This window comes from Plecotus auritus (assembly GCF_963455305.1).
Source record: "Plecotus auritus genome assembly, chromosome: 2".
NCBI lineage: Eukaryota > Metazoa > Chordata > Mammalia > Chiroptera > Vespertilionidae > Plecotus > Plecotus auritus.
In genome coordinates, this window is record NC_137771.1 from 204,183,217 (window position 1) to 204,207,569 (window position 24,353).

Here is a 24,353-nt window from a genome sequence, read left to right on the forward strand (position 1 = left end):
ACAAGTCCCTCCCTTCCCACCTCTCAGGTCTAATTCTCTGCTCCCTCGCCCTAGCTCCGGAGGCACGTGGTCCATCCCTGCCCGGCCCCCGCCGTGCCCCTGCCAGCGCAACCTTCCCGCAAACCCCTTCCTCATAGCGCCTCTCGCTTCCCCTTTTCCTTCGCTCTTCCGCCCCCGCTCTCCATCGTCCTTTCTGATTGGTCGGGCGCACCGGGGCCTGGTCGACCAATCGGCGAGCCAGGCTAGCGGCGAAGGGCGTGGCCGCGGTGCCGGGGCCCTCAGATCGAGGCTGCCTCCCCCTCTCAGCCGGCAGCACATTCCGCCGCGGTTGCCGCCGCCCGGCCCCGCAGTTGTCTTTGCTGGAGCTGCCGTCGTGCTGGGGTTAGGGCGGGGGGTGGGACGGGTGGAGAGAGGAGAAGGCCGCGGCAGAAGCAGGTGACAGAGGAGGAAGGAAGCGGCGGCGCGGCGAGCGTAGCAGCTCAGGCGGCGGCCCGGTTCCTGGGAGTGTCGGTGCGGCGTGGTGGTTGGGGCGGATCCCGCGGGGCCCGGGCGGGAGAAGGAGTCACCGGCCCGGCCATGGCGGACAACGAGAAACTGGACAACCAACGGCTCAAGAATTTCAAGAACAAAGGCCGCGACTTGGAGGTAAACTCGGGGGCGCCGGAGGGGTGGGGACCGTGGACCTCGGACCGATCTCCGCCGGGACTTCGAGTTTGGGGAGTAGGGGCGGGAGCCGTCGCCGGGCCGCGGGGGAATGGCGCTGGGGGCCGGCCCGTCCGTGACGCCTTTGCTAACGCGCCGGGAAGTTTGTGTCGGGCCTGGTCCGCCTCCGCGGGGAAGCGAGGTGCCGGGGTACGGCCGGCGCGGCCTAGGCCTGCCCGGCGGAGCCGGTCCGGTGCGGGTGTGAGGGGCTGGGCCGCGCCGCGGGGACGCCGGGCGCGGCGAGTGCGGAGGAGGCGGGTGTGCGCCGCGCCGCTTCGGCCCCGGCGCGGCCCCCATCCCGGCAGCCGCGGAGATTCCGGCTTTCGCTCTGGCACCGGCATTTGGTGCCGCGGGAAGCAGTGCAGTGGCGGTACGGGGGTAGGGGGCGGCGAGCGTGTGGCGACCGAGTGGAACTCGGAACTTTCTCGGCGAGGCCTGAGGCCTCTCCACTTAAAGGCATTTTTTTTCTGGTCTTCCCCACTCCCATTTTACCTCTGCCTCCTCCCAATATCTAAACTACGGGAGTCAACTTCTGTTTTAAAAAACGCCCCCGGCGTGAGGGGCCATTCTGGTGATGCTAAAACTGCCTTCCTGCGGCCTCTTTTACTGTGGGTACAGCTGATTCAAGATGTGGCTCACGGTGTGCCCTTTTCCAAGCAAAGGATGCCCCTTATTTCAGCTTGTTCACAAACCTCTTTACCCCCTCCTGAGAGACCACCAGCTGCATTCTGACATACAAAGTCCAAAGGGCTCTCTACAAAGCTTTCATCCTCGTCTGTGGTATCCTTTCCCTCCACCTGCTGGTGATGGTAGTGGGGGATGGGGTGGGCTGTGCAATGGCACCATCACATTTTGTTATTTTAAAGGGGGGAGGGAACCCATCAACTTTAATTAACACATATAGTTGCTCCCGAGGTCCTAGGCTACATAAGGTGTGTGGGTTAAACACACACACCACACAAATTTTTGATAGATTTCTTCCCTTCAATTTAAGAGTTTAGATATATGGGGTTTCGTGGGTTTTTTAAAAAAAATGTTCTGCATTTGAATCAAAAGTTTTGAAGAGAAAGTGGTAAAGTATTTTTATGTTGTTCCTCTGTACTTTTTTATGCTGAGATGTTCAAATTCCCATCACCCATCTCTGAACTTTGCCCATTTGCTTGACTGAAATAGTAATTTTTGGGGGGCTTTCCACAGAGCCATTTGATCTCTAAGGTAGTTTGTACTGTCTTCGTGGGTTTCATAGTTTGAGAAACTATTCAATAGCTGAGACTAGGCTATTCTCTGTTTTAAAGTTAAATGGAGGGGGGGGGGGGAGGTCACAAATGGCAAAACATAAAAACATAAATACAGTTACAAAATCCAGAAAAATAGCAATTAAGTGCTTGACAAATCCTTTTCCCTCCATTTTTAGCTACATTTAAAAAATATATTATTGTTGATTTCAGAGAGGATGGGGAAGGCGAGAGAAATAGAGACATCAAAGATGAGAGAGAATCATTGATCGGCTGCCTCCTGCACACCCCCCAGTGGAAATCAAGCTTGCAACCCGGGCATGTGCCCTTGACCAGAATCGAACCCAGGACCCTTCAGTCCACAGGCTGATGTTCTATCTACTGAGCCAAACCAGCTAGGGCTTGGCTACATTTTTTAATTGATACATAATTCTTACAGCTCACCCATTTAAAGTGTTTTTTGTTGTTTTCATATTGTTGTGCATTTAACAACAATCACTCTTAGAACATTTTTATCACCCCAAAAAGAAACCCAAGCTCATTAGCAGTCACTCTGCACTTCCCATTCACTCTTTTGTCTTTTAAAATTTGCCTATTCTGAACATATCTATACTAATAATCTATACTAATAAAAGGGTAATATGCAAATTTGTCATGACACCCTCACAGTAACAACCGAACAGCAGGCTGCGTGGGGCGACCAGGCCAGCTGGAGCAGGGGGCAATTGGGGGCGACCAGGCCGGCGGGGTGGGGGGGCAGAGGCGGTTAGGGGTGATCAGGCTGGCGGGGGGGGCAGTTAGGGTCGATCAGGCAGGCAGGCAGGTGAGCAGTTAGGAGCCAGCGGTCCCGGATTGTGAGAGGGATGTCCCACTGCCGGTTTCGGCCTGATCACAGAGATCGGGCCGAAACCGGCAGTCAGACATCCCCCAAGGGGTCCCGGATTGGAAAGGGTGCAGGCTGGGCTGAGGGGAACCCCTCCCCCCGTGCACAAATTTCATGCACCGGGCCTCTAGTGTATATATAAAAGGCTAATATGCTAAGTGTCTGACTGACCGACCGGTTGCTATGACACACACTGACCACCAGGGGGCAGTTGCTCAACGCAGGAGCTGCCGAGCCGCAGTGACTTGGCAACAGTGATTTTCAGGTGACATACCACGAAACCAGAGAGGAAGGAGCCCGATTCCTCGCAGGGCCGCGCAATTCTACCTTCGGCTGTGGGTTATGTTATTGCTGGCACTGTTGGCACCAAATCTGGCTTACTGCACACTTGTGTTTGCATTTCACACCCTGTATGACAGCAACTTTGCAGAGTGCCCTCTCGCACTTTGGGACCCCTCAGGGGATGTCAGGAGCTAGTTTCGGCCTGATCCCCACAGACCAGGAGGAGGGACTCGACCTGCTGGAGGGACTCCGCTCGCTCCACAGAAGCCCTTCGAGCTGTGGCACTGCTCTACGTGCGGCTGGCCAGGGAGGGCCCATGGGAGGTTGGCTCCAGGGTGTGTCCAGCCCACCTCACCCAGTCCTGCCCCACTGGCCACCTTCTAATTAATTTCCTTTCATTGTACATGAATCCGTGAACCAGGTCACTAGTCCCATATAATAAAAGGCTAATGTGCAAATCGACTGGACGGCAGAATGACTGGTTGCTATGGCACGCACTGACCACCAGGGGGCAAACGCTCAACGCAGGAGCTGCCCCCTGGTGGTCATTGAGCTCCCACAGGGGGACACCACTCAGCCAGAAGCCGGGCTCACGGCTGGCAAGTGCAGCGGCGGTGGCGGGAGCCTCTGGTTTCATATAAATAGAGATACACGATATATGATCTTTTGTGGCTGGCTTCTTTCAGGTAGCACCATGTTTTTAAGGTCACACATGTAACAAGAATGTATCAGTTCTTCATTCCTTTTTATAGCTGAACTAGAGGCCTGGTGCACGAATTTGTGCACCAGTGGGGTCCCTCGGCCTGGCCTGCAGGATCAGGCTAAAACCGGCTCTCTGACATCCCCTGAGGGGTCCCGGATTGTGAGAGGGTGCAGGCAAGGTCGAGGGACCCCACCAGTGCACAGTCAGGGCTGGAGAGGGACATGAGAGGTTGGCCAGCTGGGGAGGGACCAAGGGAGGGCTCCAGGGTGTATCTGGCCCGTCTCAGTCCCAATTAGGCAGATCCCAGCAGCAAGCTAACCAACCAGTCGGAGCGTCTGCCCCCTGGTGGTCAGTGCACATCATAGCGATTAGTTGACCGGTCAACTGTCTACCCCCTAGTGGTCAGTGCACATCATAGCATTTGGTTGACTGGTCAACTCTCTGCCCCCTGGTGGTCAGTGCACATCTTAGCAAGTGGTTGAGAGGCCTTAGCATATCATTACATATTACGCTTTGATTGGTTGAACGGACGACCGGACACTTAGCATAGTAGGCTTTTATTATATAGGATAATATTTTACTGTATGGCTATACCACATTTTGTTTATTCATTCAGTTGATGGACATTTGCTTTGTTTCCACATTTTTTCTATTATGCATAATGCTGCTATGAACATACACATTTTTGTGTGGACCTATGTTTTCATTTCTCTTTGGTTGTATACATAGGAATAGACTTACTGGGTCACGTGGTAACTTTATGTGTAACACTTTGTGGATTGCCAAACTGTTTTCTTAAGTAATCCTTATTTTTTTTTAATTGATGTTCCCCCTTACTATGTATCTCTTATTTAGTCAAAATAAGATTAAGTTCTGACTCTACATTAGAACAATATTATTATACCAGAGGGCTGGTGCACGAAATTCTTGCACTGGGGGGGGGGGTGTCCCTCAGCCCAACCTGCACCCTCTCCAATCTGGGACCCCTCGGGGGATGTCCGACTGCCTGTTTAGGCCCGATCCCTGACAGGCAGTCGGACATCCCTTTCACAGTCCGGGACTGCTGGCTCCCAACTGCTCGCCTGCCTGCCTGATTGCCCCTAACCGCTTCTGCCTGCCAGCCTGATCACCTCCTAATCACTCCCCTGCCAGACTGATCGACGCCTAACTGCTCCCCTGCCGGCCCAATTGTCCCCAACTGCCCTCCCCTGACAATCCGGTCACCCCCAAATGCCCTCCCCTGCATATTCCCTCTTTATTAGATAGGGTTTTTTCTTAAACATATTGGACAGTCCTAACTGGTTTGGCTCAGTGGATGGAGCATCAGCCTGCAGACTCAAGGGTCCCAGGTTCGATTCCGGTCAAGGGCATGTACCTTGGTTGGGAGCACATACCCAGTGGGGAGTGTGCAGGAGGCAGCTGATCGATGTTTCTCTCTCATCGATGTTTCTAGCTCTCTATCCCTCTCCCTTCCTCTCTGTAAAATATCAATAAAATATATATATATTTTTAAAAGAAACATTTAAGATTCCTCCATATCTGCCTGGCTGGTGTGACTCGGTGGTTGAGACCCCAGGCTGCCTCCGCTGCAAGGGGATCGCGCCCTGGGTGTGCGTGCCCCTCCCAGGCTGAGACCCCAGCCCAGGCTGCCTCCACTGGGAGGGGATCGCGCCGTGGGGGTGCACACCCCTCCCAGGCTGAGACCCCAGGCTGCCGCTTCTGGGAGGGGATTGCGATGTGGGGAGTGAATTTGTTTTTGTTTTTTATAAAGGGTCTGGAGGGCCTCTGGGCAGCATTCCACCAGGCCGCTTACTCTGTCAGCTCTCAGCCGCAGCCCTCCCTGAGACTGGGGGACTCTGGCAGGGCTGAGAGGACTGGGGGCTGCCATCTTGTGGCTATGGGCGCCGCCATTTTTGTTGCAGAGTGATTAATTTGCATATTACTCTTTTATTAGATAAGATATGACTTCTAAAAATACACCCATTAGGCAGAATTTTTTTTTTTTTTGAGATGTTCGTAGTGCCTTATGGGCATCTTCTACTAACTTTGATAGCCTTGTGTGTACATTAGGAATATTTTCACTTTTCCACCTAAGGAAATGACAAATTACTGTAATGGAAAATTATACTTTCTCCTCACTTGTGACTTACTCAAAGTCTCATATGCCTGTATTGAGATAGAAACATCTTTTATTATCCTTAGAGCACACTGGGATGGCCTATTTTATGTATTTATTAATTACATATATGTCTGTCTCTCGGAACACTTAATTATGCACATTTCTAAATATGGTTCTATGTTGTACTAAAACAAATTCTAAGACAGTACTGTTTTTTTGTTTGGTTGTAATGACATCACCTGTTTCATTGAAAAGTCTTGCAAGAAGAATGAACCAGTGCTGTCCAGTGAATTTTATGTAATCCAGTATTACCATTGTAACATGTAATCAATGTAAAAAAAATGAAATGGTTTCTATTTTTTCATACTAAGTCTTCAAAATCTAGTTCATATTTTACACAGACACCTGTCTCAGTTTGGACTAGCTACTTCTCAGATGCTTAATAGCTTGTCTCCCTTATTGGACAGCACAGATATAGAATATAGCATATAGAGTGAAGTAATTGTAGCATTTTTCGGTTTATGATCTAACATTCTTTCAAAATTATGAAGAGTACAAAGTCCTAGAGCTTAGTTTGATCTCTAACTTTGTGACCTTGGGAAAATCAGACTTAGGATTCTTCTCTCTCTAAAACTGGAAGTACTGTTTCATGAGTGTTTTGTAGTTTAATAGGTTGTTGGGAAGATGCCTAGCAATTCTCTGAGCATTTTTATCACTTTCAGCTTTTCTCCTTGAGGGGGAGGCAGAGAGTTTAAAAGGATTCTGTGTAACTTTTTCTTTTACTCCTTTATTTGCAATTGCCTCTTTGTTTTTTTCTCTGGGTTCATGTATAATTTAAGTTGAGCTTAAAATTAATGGGGAAAGTTTTTAAAGTAGAAACATCTTATTGCTTACTGAAGAGTATTTTTGGCACAAGGAATCAGTGACTTTTCTAAAGTCATAATTTCTAAGTCATTGAATCAAAACTTATTCATGGCTTCCAATCTCATATTCATTCCTATCTTTCATTCAGCCATACTGGCTCCTCCAAATGAGTCATGCTAACTTCTTGAGAGACAAAAGCACCAAACAAGGCATATGTCAGAATCCATTTAAAATAATTTACAGGAACTGTCAGATTATATCCAATCTTGGCTTCTTTAATGTAGAGGATTATTATTATTAGTTCGAGAATAGTAACTATAGGAAGGATATGCACAAAGCAACATAAGAAATGGATAGTGACCAAACTTCAAATAAAAAATTTGTCAGGATAAAGCAAATTAAGCTCATCTAGTTTTGGGGGGGTGGGGGGAGAGGGAGCGTTGGTAGTTGGTTTTGTTTTTAATCCTTACCTGAGGATATGTTTTTCATTGATTCCTAAGAGAGAAAAACAGGTCTGGTTGCCTCTGCACTCTCCCGACTGACCCGGAATCAAATATGAGGCTCTTCAGTGCGCAGTGCACAGGACGAGCTCTAACCAACTGAGCCACACAGGCCAGGGCACATCTAGTTTATGTTTTAAAAGTAGAGAGGGAATCCTCTTGTATCCAGTTATGAAAGTATCCAGGTTTGAATAGAACATAAATTATGTTCAAAGAATAAATCTTTTTTTTTAAATACATTTTATTGATTTTTTACAGAGAAGAAGTGAGAGGGATAGAGAGTTAGAAACATCAATGAGAGAGAAACATTGATCAGCTGCCTCCTGCACACCCCCTACTGGGGATGTGCCCGCAACCAAGGTACATGCCCTTGACCAGAATCGAACCTGGGACCCTTCAGTCCACAGGCCGACGCTCTATCCCAGTGGTCGGCAAACTGCGGCTCGCGAGCCACATGCAGCTCGCGAGCCACGGTTTGCCGCTCTGTTGACTAATGAGTTTGCCGACCATTGCTCTATCCAGTTAGGGCGAGGATAATTAGATCTTATAAACACACAGCATCAAGGAAAAAAACTCACCCTGAATACAAAAGAATGTTAAAATACTGGAAACTTGATTGTCCACACAACACAAAATATGAAGTCAGCTTGAACTTAAAAAAAAATAGTTGCTTGGTTGGCAGGAGTTTAATAAATTGATCAGCTGTTTTGTTTAAAAATGGCTTTGGTGATTTGTTAAGTTGTACAGAGTGAAAAGCATTGTTAAGCTATTAAGTCTTGTTAGCTTTTAGAGGACTGACCTTTCTCATCACAAATCTTGGAACATATTTACTATACTTAAAATAACTACTGCCTAATTTTTCATATAATAGTCCAAGCATGTGACACTATGAAATATCTGATAGAAATATAGTTCAAAATTAAATTATTTTCATGCTTCCTGTCAGTTTTTCCTAATTTACAAGGCATCCAATTTCAGAATTGCTTCATTGAAAATTTCTTAAGAGATAACAAGATGTCTTTCATAGTCACTATTATGTCAAATGAATATACAAGATTTGAAGAATTCTAGGAGTGATTTAGCTTTAAAGAATGAAACTAGGAAAAATGTGTAAGTAGTTTTTAAACATTGATTCCTAATACCTGATAGTGGTTGTGGGTCCTTAAAATATTTTAAATGTTTACTGGAGCAGCATTCATCTACTTTAGGCCAATAATAACAAGAGCTTGTGAAATCTAACCTTGAATGCTGATTTTGGTACTTGCTGGCTTAGTCTTGAAACAGAGAAGTGGGATTGAAGGGAACTAACTCTTTGAGTACCTCTTGTATATGCTTTTAATTGTATTCTCATTTCTCTCAATCTTATAAGCGTCTTATGTATTATAGCCAAAACATGGAAACAACCCAAATGTCCATCACCTGATGAATGAGTAAACAAAATGTGGCATATCCATACAATGGAATATTATTGTGCCATAAAAGGAAATACTGCTACATGCAACAACATGGATGAATCTTGAAGACATTTTGCCAATCACAAAAGATCACTTATTCTGTAACTAGAGGCCCAGAGCATGAAATTCGTGCACAGGTAGGGTCCCTGAGTGGCTGCAGGCCAGGGCCTTTATTCGTTCCGCGCCGCCCCCTGGTGGTCAGCGCATCTCATAGCGAGCAATTGAACTCCCGGTCAGTCGAACTCCTGAGGGGACACTTTGCATATTAGGCTTTTATATATACATAGATTCCATTTGTATAAAATGTCCAGGGTGGGCAAATCCATAGAGAAAGTAGATTAGTGGTTGCCAGTACCTGGGTCAGGGAGATAGGGAGTGACTGCTAGTGGATATGGGGCTTTTTATGGTGAAGATTGATGTGCAAGTTTTAAACATACTAAAAACCACAGAAATTACACTTTAAATGGGTGAGTTGTATGATGTGTGAATTATATCTCAATAAAGTTGTATATTTTTTAAAAAGAAAATACCACAAAACTTAAGAGAAATAAGTAGAGGCTGTGACAACTTTCTACTACCGGAGGTCACAGGGGAAATCTTGGCAACTCTTTTTCACTGACTTCTCCATCTACTCTTTCCTGTATTGTATTCATTTGTTCAGCTTCTGTGTCCAAGGTTCTGTTGTAAGCAGTCAGGATAGAGCAAGAAATAACATGGGCTAAATCCTGTTCTCATGGAGTTTACATTCTGGCAGGTCAAGTTTTCTCAGTTTATTGCTCTAAATTGATCCTGTAGGGTTATTCAACCACTGTGAGCAAGAGTTGTAGTAGATCCCTTATCTCGCCTTTCTAACCTGAGTGTACCTCAAATTTGAAAGGAAAGGATGTTCAATAAATGGTGTTCAATAACTCTTCCCTTGAGATTTGTGGAAAAGCTTGATTTTTATCAGAAGAACTAGGATTGCATCTCATTTGCTATATGTCATTAGAAAAGCTTAACAGTAATGATTTAATTTCAATATCTAGAAAATCAAAATTCCACCATAGTGGGTACTTGTTTTGATGGAAGTTTTTGAGAATGCAAGGAACACACTTACTCAGACTAGGTCAAATAAAGATGGGGTCTTAGGAAAATTAAGGAACTCAATTCTCACATTATTTACAACTAGTGGCCCAGTGCACGAAATTAGTGCACATTAAAAGGGAATTAGAGGAAATCTTATCTAATAAAAGTAATATGCAAATTGACCATACCGCCACTACACCCACAAGCCACGCCCACCAGCCCATCAGGAGCGAGTATGCAAATTAACCCAACCAAGATGGTTGCAGCCACGGAGCGAGCAGGAGGCTTGGGTTTCCCCAGCAATGGAGGAAGCCAAGCTTCCCGCACACCCTGGCTGGCCGTGGACTCCACTCAAGGGTACAAAGTTTCAATTATAGAAGATAAATAAATCCCAACAAAAATGGCTGCGGCCACTGAGCGAGCAGGAGGCTTGGGTTTCCCTGGCGATGGAGGAACCAAGTTTTCCACCCGCCCTGGCCTGCCCTAGCCTCCACTCAAGGCTACAAAGTTTCAATTATAGAAGATAAATAAATCCCAGATACCAGGGTATCCGCTTGGCTGGCCTGCAAACCACCACAAGGCCCCTCGCCCAGGCCACCCACGCCCCAAGGGAACCCCACCCAGATCCTGGACACCCTTCAGGGCAAACCAGCTGGCCCCTACCTGTGTACCAGGTCTCTATCCTACCTAATAAAAGAGTAATATGCAAATTGACCATCACTCCAACACAAGATGGCTGCCCCATGTGGACACAAGATGGCCACCACAAGATGGCCAGCAGGGGAGGGACCAGGTCTGCAAGGGAGGGCAGTTGTGGGCGATCAGGCCAGCAGGGGAGGGCAGTTGGGAGGGACCAGGCCTGCAAGGGAGGGCAGTTGGGGGCGATCAAGCCTGCAGGGGAGGGCAAGTTAGGGGTGACCAGGCTGGCAGAGGAGGGCAGTTGGGGGCGACTGGACCTGCAGGGAAGGGCAGTTGTGGGCGACCCAGGCCTGCAGGGGAGAGCAGTTGGGGGGACCAGACCTGCAGGGCAGGGCAGTTAGGGGGGACCATGCCTGCAGGGGAGGGCAGTTGGGGGTAATCAGGCTGGCAGGGGAGCAGTTAGGCATCAATCAGGCTGGCAGGGGAGTGGTTAGGGCAGGGGTGGGCAAACTTTTTGACTCGAGGGCCACAATGGGTTCTTAAACTGGACCGAAGAGCTGGAACAAAAGCATGAATGGGGTGTTTGTGTGAACTAATATAAATTCAAAGTAAAGGAGCGGAGGGGAGAGCAAGAGAACCCTCTGCTCTTTCGGCTCCGCAGGCCGGATAGAACAGCTGAACGGGCTGGATCCGGCCCGCGGGCCGGATCCGGCCCGCGGGCCGTAGTTTGCCCACAGCTGGGTTAGGGGATAATCAGGCTGTCAGGCAGAAGCGGTTAGGGGCAATCAGGAAGGCAGGCAGGCGAGCAGTTGGGAGCCAGCAGTCCTGGATTGTGAGAGGGATGTCCCAGATTGGAGAGGGTGCAGGCTGGGCTGAGGAACACACATACTCCCCCCCCCCCCATGCATGAATTTTGTGCACCGGGCCTCTAGTATTTTAATATTGCTATTTTCCCTTTCTCTATAATAGAAGTGTCAGAGATGAAAGAAAATTAGTAAAATGTATATAAAAATCTTCCTCCTATCAGAGTCTGGGGCATGCCACGAGACCCAGAGTCAAGTCCCCACCCACCCACCCACCGCGCCTCAAAATTGCGCAAGACCTGGCCAGCCCCACCCCCATTGGGCGAGATCCAGACCTGGCCAGCCCCACCCTCGTCAAGCCCCACTGGGCGGGGGGGGGGGGGGGCAGCCTGAGGTCCCCCGGGCTAGGGTGGGAGGCGCACCTTGAGGTCCCCCCATCAAGCCCCACCGGGCGGGGGGGTGTGGCCTCAGGTCCCCGTCATGCCCTGCCAGTCGGGCGGGGTCTGCAGCCTCAGGTCTCCCGGCCTGGCACCACGCAGCCTCAGGTCCCTGCTGATCGCTCGTTAAGGCTCGGTATGGGAACCCTGCCTCTGCTGTGTGCTGCCATGAGGGTCAATTTGCATATTACCTCTTCATTATGTAAGATATTTCAGGTGGGTGATAGGAAATCACATATCTTCTCTGTACTGCTCTGCCAGACACTTAACTCAGCTACTGTTTTAATTTTTCCAAATACTGTCTTGGGCTTTATATTTGTACTAGAAGCCCGATGTACAAAGATTTCAGATAAGTTTTAAAAGTTGAACCAATAGGATTTGCTTACAGATTTAATGTGTGAGAGATGAAAAATCCAGGATGGCTCATAGATTTTTGATCTGTGCAACTGGAAAGATAGAATTGCCATATGCTGAAATTTTCTTTCAAGTAATTAATAAATCTGTAATATTGGATAGATCAAATTTTTAAACAGTAACATAAGGCTTATAAAAATACAAAGGCTTTTAATTTAAAAAAAATCTTATTCCATATATAAACTATGTGAGATGGGATAAAGTACGTATGTTTGTTAAAGATCAAAAGTTCAGTTTTGGACATAAGTTTGAAATACTTATTAGACACCTAAATATGAATTTGTGACTTACTCTTTCCACTTAATATGTCTTGGCATATGCAGTCATTAGAATAAGGTGAACCCATACATAGAAAGAGTGTGAACTTGTATTGTTCTTGAATATGTGAATGTTTTATAGTGAGCATATATCCATGTGTTAGATGACTTTAAAATGAGAAAAGCATGTTAAAAAATATGAGAATTGTTATAATACCCGATAGAATAATTATGGAAGAATGAAATTGATCTGTGTATACCACCATGAAAGATCTCTAAAATCTACAAATGAGGTGAAGAATAGTATAAATAGATAAGTGTGTCAGAATCATAATAAATCTAACAGTGTTTATATTTAGAAAGAGACTGGACGGGCTTCTTATATTATAGTTTTAAAAATTTATGATATATCCAATATTATAGATCTATTAATAAGTTCAAAGAGATTGTTAATTGAGAATATGAATGTGAACTGAAGATAGAAATTTTTTCATATAATATGTTTATTATGAGTAAAATATTACAGGTACATACATGACTAGAAGAAAAGATAAGGAGATGTACGTCAGAATGTTGGTGGTGGTTTTCTGTAGATGATGAAATTTGAAGTGAATTTTTAAAAATATTTTTCTTTAATTTCTTGTAGACTATGAGAAGACAACGAAATGAAGTTGTAGTTGAATTAAGGAAGGTAAGTCTATTATTGGGTACTTGTAAGCATCATTGTAATAACATTACAGTAGGTATAGAAGATATCAAATGTATGTAAATTTCATGTGCTGAGCATTTCTTTTTCTTTTGAAAACGGAAAGATTTTGACTAAATTTGGCAAGCTTTTGAATTTGGCAAAATACAACTTGACCACTATCAGAAAAACAGAGAAACTAGTTATTAGATGGTTTTTCCCTTCTGTAATTGTTAATAATTTATATAAGTTATAAGTCATGAGTATACTAGTAGTTATACTAAATAATTCTATTTACAATAGCAGTTACACCCTGAAAGGAACTTGTTACTTATAAATTTCATCAACTTTTCAAGTATTAAAGTAGTTGAAAACATATTTTTTTAATTTGTCCCAAACATTTTAAGTGAAATTCAAGTGGCCCTTGATTTTTGTAAGGCAATGTTGATTTTTGTCTGATTTTTGAACTGCCCAACTTTTGCTTTGACTTTTTTTTTTAGGCGGTAAAGAGAAGCGCCCAGATGATGTATAAAATGGTTTAGTACTTTTAAATAAATATATATGTTTGGTTCTGGCTTAAACTGTACACACTTTTTTAATCAATTTTTTTTGTTCTTTACTTTGTTTTTACATAGTTCACCGTTTATTAAAAACGTAATATTTGGGGTTTGGATCTTAAATTAGAGTTGCTTAAGTGTTTAATTCACAATTTGGTTTAATTTTCTATATTTGTATTTTACTTTTAAAAGGCACTTCATATTTCACTTTGTAGGCACAGAATAGCCTAAACCAGTGGTCGGCAAACCGCGGCTCGCGAGCCACATGCGGCTCTTTGGCCCCTTGAGTGTGGCTCTTCCACAAAATACCACGTTCGGGTGTGCACGTACAGTGCGATTGAAGGAGTACCCTAATTAAGTTAATAACAATGTACCTACTTATATAGTTTAAGTTTAAAAAATTTGGCTTTCAAAAGAAATTTTAATCGTTGTACTGTTGATATTTGGCTCTGTTGACTAATGAGTTTGCCAACCACTGGCCTAACCTTTGTATGAAAGTATTTAGCTTTCTTTATTTAAAGTTACTTCTTTTTTTTTTTTTAAGAATAAAAGAGATGAACATCTCTTAAAGAGGAGGAATGTACCACATGAAGATATCTGTGAAGACTCTGATATAGATGGTGATTATAGAGTGGTAAGTTATTGTTATCCTGGTTACTTAAAACTACCAGTGAAATATTTTATATAAATACAGAATTTTAAGGTGATTTTCTAACTTAGTTTTCACTTTAACTTTTTTCCCAGCAAAATACCTCTCTAGAAGCTATTGTTCAAGTAAGTTGAGTTATTATTTCCTCTCTTCATTACATTTCTTGGACTTAGCTAATTACTGTGTATCTACATCAAAACTGTTTGTTTGTTTTTATAGAATGCTTCAAGTGATAACCAAGGAATTCAATTAAGTGCAGTTCAAGCTGCTAGGTAAGTTAAATTTTGAGGATATACACTCATTTAACTTTGATGGCAGACAATATAGAACCAGTCATAAACCAACTGGATTAATTTGAAAATTAGTCTCTGATTTAGAATATTAAAATTGGTAGCAATGTTTTAAACTCACAAATACACTGAACTTTAGTGTACGTAATATGTACAGATGATAGGGAAAAGTTGATTTGATGGGTTATTGCTATAGACCAATTGGAAAACATTACTTAAAAGCTTTACCTTTTACTGATTATAGGTTTAATTTAATAAAAACTTAGATTGTTCAGATCCTGCCCATGTAGCTAATTCTTCTCATAGTCCTCATATTGATCAAATAACAAATTAAGTTATAAGCTTAATGTAGCAGTGTATAGGCAAGAAGACATTAAGATTTAGGACTACAAAGACTCCTAGTCTCTTTCCAGGTAAGAATACTAAAATATTTCTGTTGTAAGACCTATGCTCTCATAGTTAATAGTTTGGGGAAGACATGGTTATATCATAGTGTTTGCTTTGTATATCTATAGATATAAAAGCCTAAGTGACCGTTACAACTGGACAACCAGCCGGTAGCTATGATGCGCACTGACCACCAGGGGGGCAGACGCTCAACACAGGAGCCCACCCCTGGTGGTCAATGTGCTCCCGCAGCCAACCTCCCATGGTCCCTCCTCCCAGCTAGCTAACCTCCTGCAGTCCCTCCCCCCAGCCGGCCGACCCTGATCAGCCCCAATAGGGATTGGACGAGACAGCTCCCATTGGCTGGGAGGGACCTCACCCATGCACGAATTCATGCACCAGGCCTCTAGTATAAATATAAGAATAGCACCCTGTGTTGCAATTAGTAGTAGGACATAGTTAAGCAAGAAATTGATCCTACTTTGAGAATTTTAAAGTGGAAAAAGATTTCACAGGTCCATCCGATATCTTACCTTGTGCATAAAACCCTTTATGTTTACAGACTTTTTCTACTTTGTAATATTCGCTTTATTTTTAATTTTTATTTATTGATTTTAAAGAGAGGGAAAAAAACAACATTGATTTGTTGTTACACTTATTTATGCATTCATTGTATGCTTCTTATATGTGCCTTGACCAGAGATTGAACCCAAAACCTTGGCATTTGGGGACAACACTCTAACCAACTGACCTATCCAGCCAGGATTTTTTATATTCACTTTAAATTACCTAGAACAGATGGCAAAATTATACAAATACAGTGTTTAGCCCACTACAGGTAACAGAACTTCTTAGAGAGTACTGTTTTGTAGGAAGAAAATTACAGAGGTTTTCACACCTCAAAACGTAAAATTAATGTTTATAGGAAGAATGATTAAGAAATTGATACATTATGCTCATCATTGTCTGAATTGATTATTTTATAGTTTTGGAGCAACTCTTCTCAATATGAGTTCTATAAGATAATTAAATCCCTATGGCAGGAATTCTCAATCTCCCTAAGAGATCCTGAGACAACTTTAAGGGATATACAAGATCAAGCCTATTTTCACAATAATTCTAAGACCTTATTTGCCTCTTTTCACTGTGTTAACATTTACATTGATGTTGCAGAGGCAACTGTGAGTAAAACTGCTGGCACCTTAGCACAGACCAAGACTGACACAAAATTGATTTTATGACTATTTTTCAGATATTATTTGTACTATTATACACTCAAAAATGGCAGTTTCTGTTAAAGAATGTCTTCAACGAGCCCAGCCAGTGAGCATCGACTTATGAACCAGGAGGTCACAGTTCAATTCCCAATCAGGGCACATGCCCAGGTTGCAGGCTCAACCTATAGTAGGGGGGCATACAGAAGGCAGCAGATCAATGACTCATCATTGATGTTTCTATTTCTCCCTCTCTCTCCCTTCCTCTCTGAATCAATAAAAATATTTTTTTTAAAGAGAAGGTCTTCAATGAAATAGTACCTCAATTAAGAATGACTCTGTTATTTCCTACTTTGTGCTATGTGCCATGTGTTATGGAAAATACTGCATGTGGCATAATTTTTGGCCTGTAAGAGGTTGGGAGCCTAATTAGGAAGGCAAAACTAAGTGTATGCTACATAAATGTGCTTTTAGTAATTCAGAGAATTTAGAATTCAGAGAGGATATTATGAAAACATAGAAGTTAAAATGGACTTGGATTATGTAGATTTTGAATAGACAGAAAAGGGCATTCCAAGTGCGGAGAATAGGAAAAGGGCTTGGAAATACAATAGAAGTGGTGGGACAGAGAGCTGAGCTTAGGAGTTTACATTAAGTAGCCATCATTTGGTGTATATATACAGGGGAATGATCTCAGTAAGCTTTCTTAAAACATTGCATTTATATAGTAGTGCATGGTATTCAAATGGGTAAAGATTTGGGTTAGGCCACATTGAGGACTTAAATCAGCTAAACATGTGTAAATAGACACCAAGTTTTGTTGTTTTACCCTCTAAGCTTCATAAGAGCAAGGATGTGTCTGTCTTGTTCACCTTAATATCTCCAGTATCTCTTTGGATATTTTTCTATGTATTGCTGTACTTATTTCACTTCACTTTAGTTACTTTGATGAGAAGTTAGAGCTTACATGACATTTGATTTAGTGTATGCAATAAGATGAAATATTGGACACTAGTATCAGCTATAAACTTGTACCAGCAGTCTACGTACTTTTGTCCTTTCTCTTCTATTATGACATGGTTTGAATAATTTGTGGTATTTTGGTGACTTTCCTTAGCAAGGTCAAGGACATGGTGAAGGAGTCTGCCCACTTTTTTTCTCTGACCTCAAAATTGCAAAGGTAGCCCTGACCAGTTTGGCTCAGTGGATAGAGCGTCGGCCTGCGGACTGAAGGGTCCCGGGTTTGATTCTGGTCAGGGGCATGTGCCTTGGTCCCAGTCGGGGGTGTGCAGGAGGTGGCTGATTGATGTTTCTCTGTCATCGATGTTTCTAACTCTATCCCTCTCCCTTCCTCTCTGTAAAAAAGAAAAAAAATATATATTCTAAAAAAAATTGCAAAGGTAAAACTTAAAACATCTAGTTGTCATATTTAGGACTTCATTGTGGGAATAATACTACTATACTAAAAAAAAGAGATAAAGTGGTTATATCTACCATTTTTCCTAATTATTAATAATCCACATATTTATGAATTAATATTCTAATACAGAAAAGCTTGCATTATAAATTTTTAAAGTAACTTTCAGAGCAAGTATTTGTACCAGATAGTCACATTTATTGTAATCAATATCAACTATGAACTTGAATTTAATTTTGTGTGATTAAATTTCACAAATATGTACATCTCTTATAGGAAGCTTTTGTCCAGTGATCGAAATCCACCAATTGATGACTTAATAAAATCTGGAATATTGCCCATTTTAGTCCATTGTCTTGAAAGAGATGACAAGTAAGTACATTATTTTAAGAAATAACTTAGGATGTATTTTTTGCAGAAGATAAGATTTCCTAGTAATAGTTTGATCTTTAAAGAAAAGGGTTACGAGATGGAGTTGAAAAGCCAACGTGAAAAACAATGCAAGGTGTTTATACCAAGAGATGAAGGTAGAGGCCAAAGAAGAATTTGAGAATGATACATGTAACTTTTAAGCTTTGAAAATTGGCAAAAAATAGTTTGGCCAGATAGGTCCTTGAGAACACTGTTTAGATTGTAATGTGTAGGTATCTTAATAAGAAATTCTTAATAAGAAATAAGGTCATGTGAGTAGGTTATATGCTTTTTATACTGAAGGGAAATTTTAAATAGTTAGAGGTTTAAAAGAAGTTCTGGATGCATAGATACCTTTTGGAACAAAATATTTAATGCTTTTATAATGCTCTATAAGGGAGGAATGGTTGATAGATATTTGAAACATAAAAAATAATTTTTTTATTATTTGTTTTTATTGTAGTCCTTCTTTACAGTTTGAAGCTGCATGGGCTTTGACAAATATTGCGTCTGGAACCTCTGAACAAACTCAAGCAGTAGTTCAGTCCAGTAAGTTGGTTATTAACAGACAAAATAAGTAGTGACTCTACTAATAAGAATAGAGCTATCTTACCTAATAGTAGACAAACATGTAAATTGACCATACCTCTGCTACACCCACAGCCAAACAGAGTGAGTATGCAAATTAACCCACCAAAGATGCTGGTTAATTTGCATACATAGGCGCCAAGCGACTGGGCGCGGCAGGACACTTACATTGTCACCATGGCGATGATGCAGGCGTTCCGCCTCCCCCCTCCCCCCCCCCCCCCCCCCCCCCGGTCTCTTAGGGCCTGCCAGCCTGATCAATGCCTAACTGCTCCCCTGCCGGCCCAGTTGCCATTAACTGCCCTCCCCTGCTGGCCTGGTCACCCTAACTGCCCTCCACTGTTGGCCTGGTCACCCCCAACTGCCCTCCCCTGCTGCCCTGGTCACCCCTAACTGCCCTCCCTTGCCAGCCTGGGTGCCCCTAACTGCCCTCCCCTGCAGGCCTGGTTGCCCCTAACTGTCCTCCCCTGCAAACCTGGTCACTCCCAACTGCCCTCCCCTGCCACTCCCAACTGCCCTCCCCTGCAGGCCTGGTTGCCCCTAACTGCCCTCCTCTGCCAGCCTGGTCACCCCTAACTGCCCTCCCCTGCTGGCCATCTTGTGGTGGCCATCTTGTGTCCACATGGGGGCAGCCATCTTTGACCACATGGGGATGGCCATCTTGTGTGTTGGAGTGGTGGTCTATTTGCATATTACCTCTTTATTATATAGGATTATTATATAGGATAGCTATTCAATAATACTTAAGATATTTGAAGTAGGCCAACTTCAGTATGTTACTTTGATGTCTTGTACCAGTGAAGAATCATTTGTTCAGTGCAGTATTCTGTTCAGATACAAACCTTTCTCTTTGTTTCCCATCCTTGTTATTAAGCAACAGAGTCACTATCTGAATCAAACTGAGTAAATATTATGTGGCACAGGAATTGCTGGTCTGTCTAAAGACCCATGTGATATAATTCGTAAGTTACTTCAACAATTGGACTCTTGTTTTTTTAATTTGAAGATAATGTTAATCTATAAGGAATTAACCTTAAAATTGGAATTAAATCCAAGTTTAATTGTGAATGAAATCTTACCAGCTTAATTTTACATTTGTCTGCATGTTAAAACTGTCCTTTTAATGCTAACTAAGCAATCTGCTGGTCAAAATTTTCTGCTGCTGCTATTGTAATGAAAATCATGTAATAAAAGTATATTTTACATAAGTTTCTTTTGAGGTTTCAGCAAAAAAAAAAAAAAAAAGATTTTGGTTTAGATTATAGTATCTTCAACCGTTTTCCCAATTTTATTGGAAATATAATTGACGTATAACTGTTCATGCTCTTATGTTTTCCTCCTTCAGATGCCGTGCCACTTTTCCTGAGGCTTCTTCATTCACCCCATCAAAATGTCTGTGAGCAAGCAGTGTGGGCATTGGGAAATATCATAGGTTTGTCTTAAACTTATAATAGTCCAGCCATTGTTTTCATATACTATGTAACGAAAATAACTTTAGTAATTGAAAAGAAAAAATAGTTGGTCTGGATCAGTACTAATTTTTATGAAATAGTTTACAGAAACTAAAGCTGTTTAAGTATAAACTGATAGTAAACAAAATGAATATTTTTGCTGCTTATGATATAATATATTTTGGCATGTTAGTCAATATTTAGTTATTTGAAAATTATGAAATATGTATATGATTTAGATCTTTTCCTGCTCCTTTATTATGTTGGGTCCATTTTCTTACCTCTCCCCTCTGTCATAGAAAGTGTGTAATAAAAAGGAATAAGCAAAACTTAAAAATTTTTCTTTATAATATCAGTTTTAAGAAGAGTTTTGAATTAAAATTTTTATACCTCTTGTACTAGGTGTACCGGTTAATGCGGATTTTTTTTTCAATAGATGGAGTTACACATATGTTGATATATATGCGTTTTGATATGTATGCTATTTTGTTGTATTGACAACAAGCTTCAAAACTTCATATGTCAAATCTGCTGAAGGTGTTAACATCATAGATATTTTTACGCTTAAAAATGTCGAATTTCGTGCCAAAAAGAGAGCATTTGCAGGAAGATTTAACGCATTACTTTATTTTGAAGAAAAAATTATCGTATACTTCGGGAAGCTTATGGTGAACATACTCTATCTCAAGATACTTGTGAATGCTGGTTTAAATGCTTTCATAGTGATGATTTCGATGTGAAAGAGAAAGAACGTCCAGGTCAACCGAAAACGTTTGAAGACCAACAGTTACAAGCATCATTGGATGAAGATGCATGTCAAACTCAAAAACAACTTGCAAAAAGATTAAACGTTGCTCAGCAAACAATTTCCGATTGTTTACAAGCAATGGGAAAGATTTTAAAGGAAGGAAAATGGGTGCCACATCAACTGAAAGAAAGACAAATGGAAAACTGAAAAGTCATCAGTAAAATGTTCCTTCAACGGCATAAAAGAAAGTCTTTTTTGCATGGAATTATGACTGGCGATAAAAAGTGGGTTTATTTTGAGAATCCCAAATGCACAAAATTATGGGTTTATCCAGGTCAACCATCAACATCGACTGCAAAGCCAAATTGCTTCGGAAGGAAGACAATGCTCTGCGTTTGGTGGGATCAGGAAGGTGTGGTGTATTATGAGCTTCTAAAACCAGGTGAAACGGTTAATACTGATCGCTACCAATAACAAATAATCAATTTTAACCACGCTTTGATCGTAAAACGACAAGAATGTGCCAGAAGACACAGCAAAGTAATTTTGCTTCATGATGACGCATCTTAAGCAAAACCAGTTAAAGACATGTTAAAAGATCTTGCCTGGGAAGTATTAACCCACCCGCTGTATTCACCAGACCTTGCTCCTTCAGATTACCACTAGTTCCGATCCATGGCACATGCACTTTCTGAGCAGCACTTCAAAACGTATGAAGAAGTGGAAAATTGGGTCTCTGAATGGTTTGCCTCAAAACAAGGAACGTTCTATTGGGACGGTATCCATCAATTACCTGAAGGATGGGGGAAATGTGTAGCTAGTAGTGATGGACATTACTTTGAATAAAGCACTTTTGATGTTTCTCTTTAAATTATTGTGTTTTCTTTGATTACAAAATCCGCCATTATTAACTGGTACACCTAGTAGATTTTAGTACATTATAATAATGTTATCTACTCTCATAATGAAATCAGTATATAGGAGATAATCTAGAGCTTATAGACCAGGGGCCATTTGGACATTTATAACATCATTCACAGGCCATACAGAATTATCAACTTAAAAATTAGCTTGCTATATTTAGTCAAACATTTAATTAACTCACCCCTAATGCCTAGGCAGGGCTAGACCAAATGATGTCATGGTCCAGTGCCAGACATTCCCCACCCCTGTTAATAGACAGTCTCATTAAATGTTGAATATCATGATTACCATACTTTCAGGTTTATTCTAATAAATAATGTAGGAAAAATAATTAAAGACATTTCTAATGTTTCAAGGATTATTTTTTTAACTTGAGCCTACACTTCACCCAAATTCAAAAGACTATCATGGAGAATAATTTATAGTTAATACTCTTAATGCTTTGATATTGGATCATCAGTATAAATTCTACAAATATTTTCTCTCGAGTAGTATTGTGGCATATCTTTTTATTTCATGACAGTTTGTTAGACTAGGATTGCCATTGAAAGAAAAGATAAAAGCAACCATTCTCTGTTCGCAAAGTATTTTAAGGTACCCTTAGGCTTCTAGCGTTCAGATAGCATAAAAAAGTTTTATAGGTGGAACAGCTTATAACTCTGAATATGTGAGTAATATTTTTTTTTAAATATTGCTTCTCTTGGCTCAAAGACCTAAATATGTGAACTTGGTTATTATTGTCTAGAACTTTTATATAAAACTAAATAGTATAACTGATTAAAATGCAGCATATTGAATCTAGTGCTTTATTTTCTGAATTGCTTATTGTCAACATATTTTATTAAATTATTGAATCCTTACAGGTGATGGGCCACAGTGTAGAGATTATGTCATAAGTCTTGGAGTTGTGAAACCTTTACTTTCCTTCATAAGTCCATCTATTCCTATAACATTCTTAAGAAATGTTACTTGGGTTATGGTCAACTTATGTCGGCACAAAGACCCACCACCCCCAATGGAAACCATTCAGGAGGTAAACAAGTGTTTTTTGTTTTTATTTTCAAACTGAGGTATATATTATGTGTATGTTTTTATCTATGTATATTTTAAAATCTTTGTGTATTTTTCTCTTCAGATTCTTCCAGCTCTTTGTGTTTTAATTCATCACACAGATGTAAATGTGAGTAAATGCTTCATATATTTTTTTATGTATGTGTATGTATGCATGTGAGATAGGGGAGAAAATGTTATACTGGACATCATGTCAGTTTATTCTATCAGATTTTTCCATTCAAGAGCCAAAATACATAATTTGCCATTTTTATACTCTGTGTTTATTTACATCACTAAATTTAATCTTAGTAAAAAAAAAATCAAGACTAATTGTTATTTTGGTCTAAGCAATCAAGTATATACACATGTATATTAGTGTTATAAAAGTTACATTGGAAGTTCTTCAATTTGTTCATGAGCTTTTTATGGAATATCATTTTGATAGCTTGACCAATAGGAGAATACATACGCCCAATATTTTTTTTAATGTTTTTATTTATTTCAGAGAGGAAGGGAGAGGGAGAGAGAGATAGAAACATCAGTGATGAGAAAGAATCATTGATTGGCTGCCTCCTGCACACCCCCTACTGGGGATCGAGCCCATAACGCGGGCATGTGCCCTTGACCAGAATTGAACCCGGGACTCTTCAGTCCTTGGGCCGATGCTCTAAGCCAAACCAGTTAGGGCTGTTTTTGTTTTTTGAAAGATAAAAAGAGCCCTAGCCGGTTTGGCTCATTGGCTAGAGCATTGGCCCGCAGCCTGAAGGGTCCCGGGTTCGATTCCAATCAAGGGCATGTATCTCAGTTGCAGGCTCGATGCCCGGGCTGCACATCGATGTTTCTTTCTCTCTGTCTCTCCCCTTCCTTTCCACTCTCTCTAAAAATCAATGGGAAAAATATCCTCAGGTGAGGATTAACAACAAAAAAACAACAGCAACAAAAACCTGAAAGAGGACCTAAATAAGTTGTTGGTTAATAAATCATTAAACAATTTTTTTAAGTTAAAAAGAGAAATGTTTGTGCCTTTATGCATGACTTTGTATTCCTATACATACACCAAACCGTGAACATTCTTTGCTCTTCAATTTTATTTTTACTCTGTTTCTCCACTTACAGTGACCTTGGAAGTGGCTTCACTTGGTATAGAGATAACTTGAAATCCAGACAATAAGGAAAAAATCAGTGCAGACTAGATTTTAAACATAACAAATATATTTTACTCATTCTTATTAACACAGATAGCAAAGGAAAAAGCGACTCAGGAAGTGTGAATGAGGTGGAAAACTGTCCTGACTGCTTATAAAGCCAGTGTAGCCTTCATTGTGTTAGAAAAGCTAGCAATATATGTAATGGGTCAAGGAAATCATGTGGATTAAATGCATAGTAACAGTCAGGAACTTGTGTGATCCTTTAAAAACACTGGCATGCCCTAACCCAGTGGTCGGCAAACTCATTAGTCAACAGAGCCAAATATCAGCAGTACAACGATTGAAATTTCTTTTGAAAGCCAAATTTTTTAAACTTCTTCTAACGCCACTTCTTCAAAATAGACTCACCCAGGCTGTGGTATTTTGTGGAAGAGCCATACTCAAGGGGCCAAAGAGCCGCATGTGGCTCGCAAG

The 24,353-nt window shown here is 41.6% G+C and overlaps 1 protein-coding gene across 1 annotated transcript in view; it reads left to right on the forward strand.

Annotated features, from left to right (window-relative positions):
• The first annotated feature begins 418 nt into the window (after positions 1–418).
• Positions 419–24,353, forward strand: part of KPNA4 (karyopherin subunit alpha 4) — a 46,859-nt gene continuing 22,924 nt past the window's right edge. The window contains exons 1-10 of the mRNA XM_080652541.1: positions 419–645; positions 13,004–13,048; positions 14,144–14,233; positions 14,344–14,373; positions 14,468–14,520; positions 17,833–17,928; positions 18,431–18,516; positions 19,901–19,987; positions 22,542–22,711; positions 22,814–22,858. Of these exons, the coding sequence (XP_080508667.1) occupies positions 577–645; positions 13,004–13,048; positions 14,144–14,233; positions 14,344–14,373; positions 14,468–14,520; positions 17,833–17,928; positions 18,431–18,516; positions 19,901–19,987; positions 22,542–22,711; positions 22,814–22,858 (771 nt within the window). The 5' untranslated portion in view covers positions 419–576. The remainder of the gene's footprint in view (positions 646–13,003; positions 13,049–14,143; positions 14,234–14,343; positions 14,374–14,467; positions 14,521–17,832; positions 17,929–18,430; positions 18,517–19,900; positions 19,988–22,541; positions 22,712–22,813; positions 22,859–24,353) is intronic.